The 11915-nt window shown below is 36.3% G+C and overlaps 1 protein-coding gene across 2 annotated transcripts; it reads right to left on the bottom strand.

Moving 5' to 3' along the window:
- Positions 1–284: 284 nt before the first annotated feature.
- slc30a2 (solute carrier family 30 member 2) lies at positions 285–11829 on the bottom strand. 2 transcript variants are annotated; one of them, XM_057352975.1, is made up of 9 exons: positions 11769–11829; positions 10832–10923; positions 7742–7950; positions 7107–7253; positions 6762–6915; positions 6445–6664; positions 5337–5442; positions 5081–5215; positions 285–4123 (listed from the first exon to the last, which is right to left on the bottom strand). In XM_057352975.1, exons 2-9 carry the CDS (start codon positions 10909–10911, stop codon positions 3978–3980), a joined length of 1197 nt encoding a protein of 398 aa, XP_057208958.1. In that variant the 5' UTR covers positions 10912–10923; positions 11769–11829; the 3' UTR covers positions 285–3977. The 2 variants fall into 2 exon arrangements, with proteins under 2 accessions (XP_057208958.1, XP_057208960.1); XM_057352977.1 differs by lacking the exon at positions 11769–11829 and having other exon boundaries at positions 10832–11111.
- Positions 11830–11915: the final 86 nt, after the last annotated feature.

Raw genomic sequence — 11915 nt, 5'->3', positions numbered from 1 at the left:
GGTAATAAAAACATAACGCTTCATTATGTAAGGTCTTTATATACCTCTGAAGACATAGTTATGTATATTATATCCATAGATCCTCCAAAACATTACACATCAGACCTTTAATATGTTGACTGTATTCTTGACCATTTACAGCTATTTATCATTTTATTCTTTTTGCTCTTAGAATTTTAAGAACTGATTTATGTTAAATGTTTAGCTCTTATGGATGATGGTGTATATGAATAACAATTATGTCAGTGTTTCTATATGATAAACATAATTTTATTACAGCTTACAAAATTTTACCATACACATATGTGGCACATAGAAAATTAAAGCCATGTAAAAATTAAATATCCATCATATTAATTTGTAGTTATATAGTGATTTTACGTGCTCACATACAGAGTAACTGTAAAACATTTACACACAGGACTTTTATAGACAGATATTTATATAGTAAGCAAATTTATACATCCACAAATCTGAGGCACACAAAAATGAACACGTAGGTTATTTACAGGTTTTACAGAACAACATTAATGTCGTATGACACAAAAATACAGAACGTGTGAAAAACATGACCAACGAGGCACCATCAGCTATCAGTTTTGCAGTCTTCATAAGTCGCATAAATCTATTTTCTACAATATTCAAATTGGGCCCTCACAAGTTCTTCATATTCTAACAAATAATACTAGGAGGGTGTTACCACTTTTAAATCGTGTCTATTAAGTTTTTGTACAGTGATATTTTCAAGATACATCACAGTATATGGACAAAAGTATTGGGACGCCCCCTTCTAATACAGGTTTGACAACTTTAGTCATTTCCGTGAGCACAAATCTTAATGCTACAGCATATTATGATATTCGAATCTAGAGAATCGTGTGCTTCTAATTTTATAGTAAGAAAAATGTCCTTGTAAATTTCTTTGTTCTGTTGAACACAAAATGAGATATTTTGAAGATTTAGGAAAGCCAACAGTTCTGGGGGCACCATTGTCATTTTTCCTACTATGGGAGTCAATGGTGGGCAAAAACACAAGCATTCATCCAAATATCTTGCTCTGTGTTCAACCGAACAAAGAAATTTATACAGATTTGAAACAACTCTGGGGGGTGGAGTAAATGATGACAGAATTTGCATTTTTGGGTAAACTGTTCCTTTTAAACGGGACGTCCCAATACTTCTGTCCATATAGTGTATATTTCTGTTACACTGTAATTTATGAATCACTGAGAAGTGCTTGCTTGCCTAAACATGTGAGACTGCAAAAGCTCTATTAGTATTGTTCAACATTTTTGTTAAATCTCCTAAAATCATAGATTGATAATCCATTAAATGGTGGACAAGTCGTGAACACACTATCTGCTAATAATAGCTAAAATTGTTGGGTTTGTCCCAACAATGGGTTGAAATAAACCAGCATTTTTAAGGTGTACGAACGTTGGCCAACAAGGATGTTGATCCAGGAACATGTCACACTTTTTATAAGTTGTAGAAAAATGGAGCTGGTTGAAAGCTCAGTTTGTCACTGTGGTCCCTCTAAACGCAGAACTTTTTCACACCAACCCACGAACAATATCAAAAATATACCGCTTATGCATTCGTCATTACATTTCCTCATTTGTCCGCTCTATCTCTCTCTCTCTCTCTCTCTCTTTCACATTTTAAATATATATTCATTTTATCAAAACAAATCTAGACAAAATATAAGATTTAATGGTCTTTCAGTGAGATTGCGAGGTCCTTGGGTTGGTCAGTTACGAACGGCCATCTGAACTGCAGTCAGTCGTGAAAAACACAAAAGCAACCATGCAAAGCAAACTCTTTACTCGTAAGGACAATATTTTCACCCCTTTCACCACGTCACGACAAATCACAACAGCTATTTTAGCAGTACACGCAAGCTTAGAACACAAAGTGTAATACAATGATTTTGTTCCACGTATACTTTATGAACATAGTAGTGCATGTTTAGGGGCTCCTAAAATTCGATGAAAAGATGTCACCGAAGTTTGTGACCATTCTTCAGATAAGCATATTACCGCAGTGAATATCATAAGTGATTGTTAAAAGACATTCTGAAGCCATGTGCTTCGCTGATTTACAGTATTTTACTGCCATGACTTGAGTGGAGAACTGCAGAGACGTTAGAATAGTGTTGAACTTTTTCTGGAATGTCACAGTCGTGGCGGCAGTGTGGCGGCACAGAGATCAGAGATGGAAATCCTGTGCAAAATGTGAATGTGTGTCGGAATTTCTCATACTGATTTTGCTGTGTAGCATGTTTAACTTTCACAAAACAGAGTGTAGCTCGACATGGACCTAGCACAGCACCGAATTGTAAAAAATATTGATATCAAAAAATGTTTCTCGGACATCATTCTTAAAACACACAGGTCGTGGCTGTATTTGGCTGTATACCACTTTACTGCCAATTGAATAATGTGTAGTAACAGAATATAATATGTATCATTTTGGATTCTTTCTCATTTTAATGCAAGTTCAAGCATTAAAAAATCATTCATTAAGTTTTGGTTATTATCACTTTTGTTCATTTGTCAAACTACAAATGGAAGATCAAGTCAAATGCATTGCATTGTGGGATACGGTATCTGTATACTGCACATCCTGGCAATGTATTCTAGTAGGCGTGTATTCTGTACACGTGTAGTTGACAAATAAACCATACATGTGACATCAAAAATTTTGGGAAAAACTAAAACTCTCTAATGCTATTGTATTTAATAAATATAAATATTAACAAAATAAAACAATATAGTTTGTTTTCAAAATTTTCGCTGTCACACCATAGGACACATGGTACGGTTTATTTGTCAACTACCCACATGCAGATATTTACATACTTAGCATGTAATAGTACACATAGTAGAGCTGGACAAAATTAAAGAAAAATGCAATATGCGATAACAATATGCAATATACTAATGCTTAAAGTTTGTAACAAATCAATTTGAACTATACTAAAATATATTTAAAAACTGAAAATGACAAACAACATGCATGTTTAACATTATTTCTGATACTGTACTAGTCTTTTTGCTATCTGCTTCAACCTGTAACTTTACTATACATAACTAACTAATTATTGAAATAATAAAATCATGCAATTACTTCTAACCACTGCGACATTTGTGATATTTCAATAAGTTTATCATATTGTGCAGTCCTGTAAGCCCCAATAAGTAGTAGTATCCTATTCCAAATACAGACAAATCTTGCTAAGAGCTTATTTAACACACCCCACTGTTGAAGAAACAAGCGACACATCAGACCAATGTTTATTTGTACTTAATATAGAAATGAACCTACGAATTGCTTATACTCTCAGAGCCAGTGAAGGAGAACAGGGTCCTCTTAAGCCAATCACCCGCTTGCTTTTGTAAATAGTATTATATCGCCTAACAAGACATTAGTGAGAGACACCCAACAAAATCCATAATTACACTCGAGCGGACTTAAGCATCACAACATGGCAGACATTCACATTGATTCGAGAAGCAGGACAGCAGAGGCAATGCTGGCTGGGGCTCAAACCCTATAACTGTTTTTAAGGGAGTCACGTCAATAGCCATCTTTTACCCTAGCAAGCCCGAGGACAGGCAATTACGGTATACTCCGGCTGTAATGTATGCTGCCAGCCAGGCAAAAGTCACAATAAAAAGCTCACAGCGGTGCCTCGGCCATCAAATTTATGTGCTTTCATCTTTGCATACGTGAAGCTTAAACATCACCACTTCATTTTAAAGCTCTTCCTTCCATAAGCCCGTGCACCAAAGATGGCACAGTGTGAAATCGCCTTTTGTTAGATGAAAATGTATTTGACACGTACTTATTCAAAATGATATGTATTGTACATGGTACATTTGCACAGTGTTTCCATTTCTGGTTTGGACCCTCGATGAAGCTTAATATGTGTGTATACGTTTTGTACAGACAGCCTCCTCTCACCGGTGCTGAACTTAGTCCATAGGGTCCTGGCACTGGGCGCAGTAGATCATGTCCTCACAATAAGGCTCCACTTGAATGGTCGTGCTGTGAAAGCCAAATTTGGTCTGAAGAAGTTCCGTAGCTTCCTTTAAGACACTCTGAGGGTCAGCGTTCTCCTCTAAAAGAAGAAAAATAGTGACAACATAGTGAAAGCATGAGAGTTTAAAGGGATAGTTCAATGGAAAAAAAAATATGATCTCATATTATTCCAAACTTGTATGGCATTCTCTCTCATGCAGAACACAAAAGAAAATATTTTGAAGAATGTTGGTAACCAAACAACATGGGCTCCCATTGACTTCCATTGTATGGACACAAAACCACTAAGACATTTCTTAAAATATCTTCTTTTGTGCTCCACAGATGAAAGAGATTTGGACACAAGGATACAAGGGGGTGTACTATCCCTTTAAATTTGAATAACAGCAGCGTTTTGGTAAAATCTTTTTTTTTATTCTGTATAACCCAATAAAATGTAATGGTGATGAATGGAAATATGCAAAGGACTGATATTTAGATGTTTATTCATTTAAAAGTAAAAATGTAGTTTATTATCCTGTTATTCAATGTCAAACAGGATAAAAGTAGGGCTGTCACGATAAATATCACGTGAATTACGCGCAGCTTTTGAGTGAAGTACGGGAAAATGCTGCTGCATCCGAAAGCCAGAGGGCGCTCTCGTACAGAAACTCCAAATACGCACTGCAGAAGAAGACCATAACGCGGTCTAGAATCTAGGAAATGCCTATGGACATCTTTTTATCACTGTTACGCAAGCCTCATCAGGTATTTTTAGGATAATAAAGTATATTTAAAATGACCATGTTTGACGGGTGTTGCTTTTTCAAATGCACATTATAAGCGACTCAAACTCGCACTGCTTTTAGATCGAGCAGCATTTCCTACTGATCCCAGAGACGTGCTACGCATTAAAAAAAATATCGACACATTGCATATTGCAGCCAGCTCGATTACAATAGGGTTTAGTGGTATCGCGATAAATTGTCGTGCAGCCCTAAAAAACCATACAAATAATAATTTGACAATAAAACACATTTAATAAAAATATACTTACCAATGGCTATGTGAACAGAAATCAGACTGTGGCCCAAGGTGAGAGCCCACAGGTGTAAGCTATGCATGGCCTTCACAGCCTTCAGAGAAAGCAGCACCTCCTTCACTGAATTAAACTCTACACCTTTGGGCGCCCCTGAACGACACATGAGATTTATAGACCACAGCTTGTATTATGCACCAGGACAACAAAATCTACCAAGTAACTGCATGAATATTTTACATAACAACGAGAAACTAGTGAACGTGAAAGTTACCTTCCATGAGAATGTGGAAGACGTCTCTCAGAATGGTAAGGGTAGTGGCCAGGACGAACACAGAGAAGAGAAAAGTGCATATGGGATCTGCTACTTTGTATTCTGGCTGCGTTAGAAGGAGGAGAGAGAGAACAGAAGGTCGGATGCCGTGAAGAACAGAATCGGATGCTTCTTTGCAGTGTCAAAATGCATTAGACTACAGATGTCAGAGAGGATTTTCCACTGAGGCGCTTTCTGGGGCCAAAAACAGAATTTAATGTCCTCTTCCTTATCGAGAAGATTTCGTTTCATCACTTTTTAGTTTTTCAGTGAACTTAGAATGAACCGGTTCTTCTATCGCTATATTAAAAATGACATAAATATATATAATTCAATTATTTACATATAAACTTGGGTCCAAAAGTCTGATTCCAGTATTGTCACTTCTTCTGTTTAACATTTTTCTCATTTTAAAATGTTTTTATTTGTATTTTAGTAACAAAAAAGGTCCGTGGTATGTAACGACAGCATTTACTCATCAAGCAGACGTAAAGAGATTTTCAATGTGTCAGATATTTGGACATTCTGTTATTTATCCACAAATACATGACTTGCTAAAGTAACTGCCACGCTTTTTATTATCTTTATAGGAAAAATTCACCCTAAAATAAAAAGTTGTCATCATTTACTCAACTTCGAGTTGTTCCAAATCTGTATAAATGTCTTTGTTCTGATGAACACAAAGAAAGATATTTGGAAGAATGCTTGTAACCGAACAGCTCTTGGCCACCACTGACTACCATAGTAGAAAAAATGACAATGGTAGTCAAAAATGCCCCAGAACTGTTTGCTTTCCTACATTCTTCAAAATACCTTGTTTTGTGTTCAACAGAACAAAGAAATTTAGAAAGTAATTTTTCCTACTATGGTGGTCAATGGTGGCCAAGAACTGTGTGGTTACAAACATTCTTCCAAATATCTTTCTCTGTGTTCATCAGAACAAAGGAATTTAGAACACTTTGAGGGTGAGTAAATGAAGACAGAATTTTCATTTTTGTGCAAACTGTCCATTCAAGCACTATAGTCAAAAGTACATCAATTTTTTATGGTGTTAAAAGTATTCATTTACCCTGAAGAAGATTATCATGGCTGCAACCATCACTCCAAAGCTTTGTAACAAATCCCCCAAAACGTGAATAAATGCTGCTCTGACACTAGTGTTGCCATGGCTACCCAAGAGGCTGTGGGAGTGGCCATGACCCACGGGACTCATCCCATTCTCGTCAATCTTGTGGTAGCCTGAACCGTGACTGTGGAAGGTTGTAGAATGATGTAGAATATATGCCATTCTGTAACATAAACCAAAATCATATCAATTAAACAAGACATTATTTTCCATGCATTTAATTTTTTATTCGTATAAAAAAGGGATTTCTGTCTACTCACATGATGTTGACCACAACTGCGCAGCCGGATGTGACGAGCATTACGTTGCCTTCAATCTCATAGTCATTTTTTACAATCCTCTCAATGGCGAGATAAACCAACACTCCAGTCACAATCCAGATTGACATTACAGAGACCAGTGCTCCCAGAATCTCTGTTAAGTCATGTAAGATAAACAAGGTTCAGCATCATCGCTGCAAATGATTTGAACTTGAGAATCAGTAAAGAAATATTTTAAACTGATACAAGTTAATGGCACAGTAAAGCTTATTCAAAATGTCTTAAAACTTAAAAACAACGTTAGATTTGGGGTTGAATCTGGCGGACACTCTAGACTGGTCTCACCTGATCTGTGCCATCCAAAGTTCATTTTTTTGGTTGGTGGTCTTGAGGAGATCCACAGGGAGAAAAGACTGACCATCATACTGCCTAAATCTGTCAGAAGGTGAGCTGCATCAGTCATAATGGCCAGACTGTGTGCTAGATAACCACCTGTGTCAAAAGAAAAGCGTCCACAGTAAACAATATTCATTTATACGTGCAAAGTTTTTTGATTTTTCTTAAGTAAGCCTTTTGTAAAGTATTTTTGTTGTTTGTGCTTACACAGCAAAAGTGTCCCATAGTTCAAAAAGAATGGATGACTCATAATTATTTTCAAGTATGTCTCTGCATTGTGAATGCTGACTTGAACAAAAAAAAGTGCTGTACAGGCTGAACAAAATCCTGAAAATGTCCGCTTATCACAGTTTAATAGATCAAGGATTGGTTGTGGTCCAGCATTTAAAAATATTTTTACACTACATGGCAAATTGCTTGATGCTTACAGTGAAGCAATGCAAACAAAAAATGTATCCTGTTTTTATTATTATTCTGACTACTTAAACTCAATGAGCCGTTCTTTGTTTGGAATTATCTTTCAGTATATTACATAATGCTGCATTTAGGCTATTTCTGTCTCTTAAAAGGACCAAAGTTCTTACCTATAACCTCTCCGATCATGAACACCAGACAGACTATGGAGGCAATGTACAGTTTTTTCTTTGCGAGGAGTTTCTCACGGCTCTCCTCATGTACTGCTTTATTCCCATGGCAATGACTTCCAACTGGCCTCTTCAGCTCGATAGCACCAGCCACATCACCATTTCCCATTGGCAGATCTGGACAACTTTCTTTGGAACCTGAGATTTCACTGCAGAATGCATGCAGTTATCAGATAATGCAAAATGAACAGAGGTTCACTGTAAAAAAGCTCAGTCTCAGCTTCATATTTTATAGTGACTGTGTATGTGAACATGCAATGTTGGGCCTTATTCTAGTAGGATTTAATGGTGTTCTATTGGTTCTGATCCACCAGATAACATTCCACCAAAAAAAAACCTAACACATTACCTGAGAGCCACAAAGACCATACTTTCTAATAAAACCCATACAATTCCCATTATAACCATTAAATCCATTCAATTTCTAATGTTTATAGCATGGTTGGATTTTTAAGTTTTAGCAAGTTACTGTACATTTTAGAACTGCATATATACAAGTAACAAACTGTAAATAAACTGCTTTGTATCTGGTGCTGTGCTTGAGAAGCAAGCGGTCAGATCTTTCTTTTTCTCATGTCATTACACAGAGCAGACTGAGATTGAATCTGCTGACATGGCCGTTTTGGGCCCTTCTGTCTTGTGTATTGATGAGAGAGACTTGATGATGGGACTAATGGGGCGTGACGCGCAATCTCGACGCGCATGAGAAGATCAGTGTACCGCATCACACGCGCGCTGCAGCTGAAAGGACGCGCAGAGTCTGTTTAATCTCCCCACCGGGACACAGACATGATACGCTGCTTCTGACACCCACATTTCTGTCTTTGATTACATTGCACTGAACAAGTTCTTTTTAATTATGTGCGAAATTAATAGGTGCGCAAATTATTACCTAATTACAAAATACATAATCGCATAACCACCCCCACATCCCTCATTTGAAACTCTGTTGCACTTATCACTCACATTTTAAAACGGTATAGAAGTACATTAATTGTTACAAGACTCCTCTCTATTCGAACAGTTATCTTAATTTTTGGGTAACCCAAATACTAATAGACATTAATAAAATATTTGTCAGACGTAAAGCAATATGCATCATAGAGCCTCATCTGCTCCGACTGAATCATGCTGTCAACACCTGTGGCAATGCAGCAGTGCGTGAAATCATGGCCCTGAGCACTTTAAAATTATGCACTTGGTTTAAGAATTTGCATGTTTATATATTTGATCTGTAAATAGAACTGAAAAGTAACATTTATGTGCCTTGCGTATTTTCATAGGCCTATGTCTGATGAAAATAACGTAATTTGTTAGATGAGAGATAACAGTAGCTGTACAACAACTGTGCACAGTATATAATAAAAATAAAAATTGTAATGGGTACATATTACATTATTATGCATGCAGAAAGGCGTGCTGTAAATGATAATGTTAAATCTGTATTGTTATCAAGAGCAAGCCCTTTGTTTCAGTACTGACTTGCACATTTATCCCTCAAGAAATCAAGCACTCGGTAACAATGTTTAATTCTTATAATGACTTTCCGGACAAACACTGTGTCCGTTAACCTTGTTTAATGTCCCTCAACAGGTGACTGCCCAGTGTCCGTCCAAGCAATCTTTTAATGAATGCGTCACCAAACTAAATAAATACCTTCTATCTTTCTTTTACAAAATCAAATTAATGCAAAACGGTTGCAATCCACTGCACAACTAACTGCAATATAACTAAAAATATATCTTCATCTGCACAGTTATCTCTTGCTGAACGTGTTTTTGTCGCATAGTTAACAATTCTGTAAATTCTATTCTGTGGCTCAATGTGAAAATTGTCTTATTGCTAAATATCGGATTTAAAAAATGTGTACTTTTAGTAGCCTAAGCGAATTTTATTTTAAAATAGTTTATATTTAAAAATGTAACCGTTCTTCATTAAAACAGATTATTATGTTATATATGCAGGCATACTTTGACACGGTCCATCGCAAATTGTTGTGTTATTCATATTCAACGAATTTTCGTTGCAACACTAGTCGAATTTGACTGTAATCCAGGCATAATGCACCAATGATTTTTAATCGTTCGAGTTTAAAAATAAAATATCTTTCCACCAGGAGCCTAATAATCAATCGTGATGTCTATAGTTTAAATACACATTTACCCCTGTATAAATACAAGTTAGATTTTTTTGTAGTTTTTTATATCGACAACTCCAGTGTATCTGTCCAGGGTGCTGAAACAGTTCTGTCTCTCTAAATTTAAGAAAAAAGCAAATAGCATAAATACAGGTGACAGAATGTTGCTGGCACTAGTTTGTTGCTAAAGTTGTTATTTTTTCGCTATAAACGAAACGAGAATAACAATTCTGGATCTAAAATGAAATGCTTTCCTAAAAATGTCCTCTTGCAAACTTCATTCTTTCTTTAAATGTCTCCTTGAATAATTGTATTTCACAAACTCTGCTGTAATGATGATGCCACCATATCATATCGTAACCGTATACTTTAATCTGTGTTCAAAGCGTATTTCCATATGTAGGCTACTGCGAAGACATATGTTGGCTATATGTGAAATCATTTGCTCAGTAAATACATGTTCCTAAGGGCACTGGTCAAATAAACCTGCACTGCAGTGAAACCTAAATGAACATTTTGCCTTATTTGAACAGAAACATAGTTAACGCTCTTCATTTAAATTATAAGCGTTTCATAGACTTATATTTTATTTCATAAATTATGGGTGTTTTTTAGAAGGAACATGTGACGTTCTTGAAGGTTTATTATTCGAAAGAATTAAACTCAATAATATTGGCATTCATGGCTTTTGAATTATTGCGTAAGATTGTGGAAATATCTGTCATCTTATAAGGGCTTTGAGAAACGCAGAATGGTTTGATTGTATAGTGTCAAAAAATGATATAAAATATATATCACTGTAGCCTATGCTATAATTTAGTCGTTTAAAAATGATTGCTATTATATTGCATGTGGTTACAATCGTTATTCTAAATTAAAATTATCATATTTACCTGTTAAGTTTTAAGGAGTATATTTTGGCATTTCCTTCGTTGATGAGATGCGATTTCTCTGAAGTCGGTGGAGGATCCATAGTCCTGTAAAGCTTAGGTGTCCAGTAAAAAAAGAATGAAAATCCTACTAATTGTACAAAAAAAAGTTTAGGCAAAAAATCTAGGTTTTTATTACACAGAAAAATTAAAACAATTCCAAGCCATCTTCAAAGGACACGAGAAATGACTAAAAGCACACATGGCATCAGGTCCAGAGACATACAAAGGGTTGGACATTCTGTAATTTCGATGCTGTATGTGCGGAGCCGACAAACTTGAGACCAGACGGATGTGGTGCAGAACCCTCATCAGTCCGGTGAGCAAATGTACGAATCCTACTATGGTAAAGGGAGCCCACTCTCCGTTTGGCATTGGAAAGCAACCAAACAACGTCATCAGGACCTCTTTAATATTTAAGAGAGCATGCTTTGCCATAGTAGAAATCGTACAAGGTGCTAAAAGGTTCACAAAAAGTGTGCTGCGCAATTTTGGCTGCAGTGCAAAAAGATAAGGGGTGTGGATTGCTATAAAACGACTGAAAGAAAGTGACCTCTTAACAATTAGAGGTGGTTTTAAAACAAAATTGGTAATTGTTCACGTTACAACCCCATTTTACGTTTTTAGCCTACTGAAGAAAAATACCTGATAGGCTACTTTCCAAAGGAGTAACATTTTTTGCCATATCTGTAAAATACTTGCTTCTAATCTCATAAATCGTATTGCCTCTTTGTAATGCTTTAAGCATGTATTCGTTTAGCATTCAAAAACAGATATGTTTTTATATGTTGAAATCACAAAGCCACACTATTAACTGTAATGTAAACTGTGGACTTTCAACGTAGAACATCCATGGATTATTTGTGTGGCAAAGTTTCTGCAGCATATGATGTTAGCATACCTATAGTACGAATGCAGTACGCGTCTCCCGCGCCGTCGAGGTAGGGCTGATTGCAGAACAGCAGAACCATACGTCACAGCAGTCACAAGGCAGCAGCAGTCTCATGCCGGAAGTGGGCGGAGCAAACGTTTTCAACTACTTAGCTTT

Source organism: Triplophysa rosa, linkage group LG15 (assembly GCF_024868665.1).
Source record: "Triplophysa rosa linkage group LG15, Trosa_1v2, whole genome shotgun sequence".
NCBI lineage: Eukaryota > Metazoa > Chordata > Actinopteri > Cypriniformes > Nemacheilidae > Triplophysa > Triplophysa rosa.
The sequence above is the reverse complement of the archived record's forward strand: the minus strand, read 5'-3'. Positions and strand labels throughout refer to the sequence as shown.

Coding starts and splice junctions, on each gene's coding strand:
- slc30a2 (XM_057352975.1), bottom strand. CDS start 10,911: ATGGATCCTCCACCGACTTCAGAGAAATCGCATCTCATCAACGAAGGA. Junction 6,916..7,106: donor CTTTGGATGGCACAGATCAG/GTGAGACCAGTC, acceptor ATGACTTAACAG/AGATTCTGGGAGCACTGGTC. Junction 6,665..6,761: donor GCAGTTGTGGTCAACATCAT/GTGAGTAGACAG, acceptor TTTATGTTACAG/AATGGCATATATTCTACATC.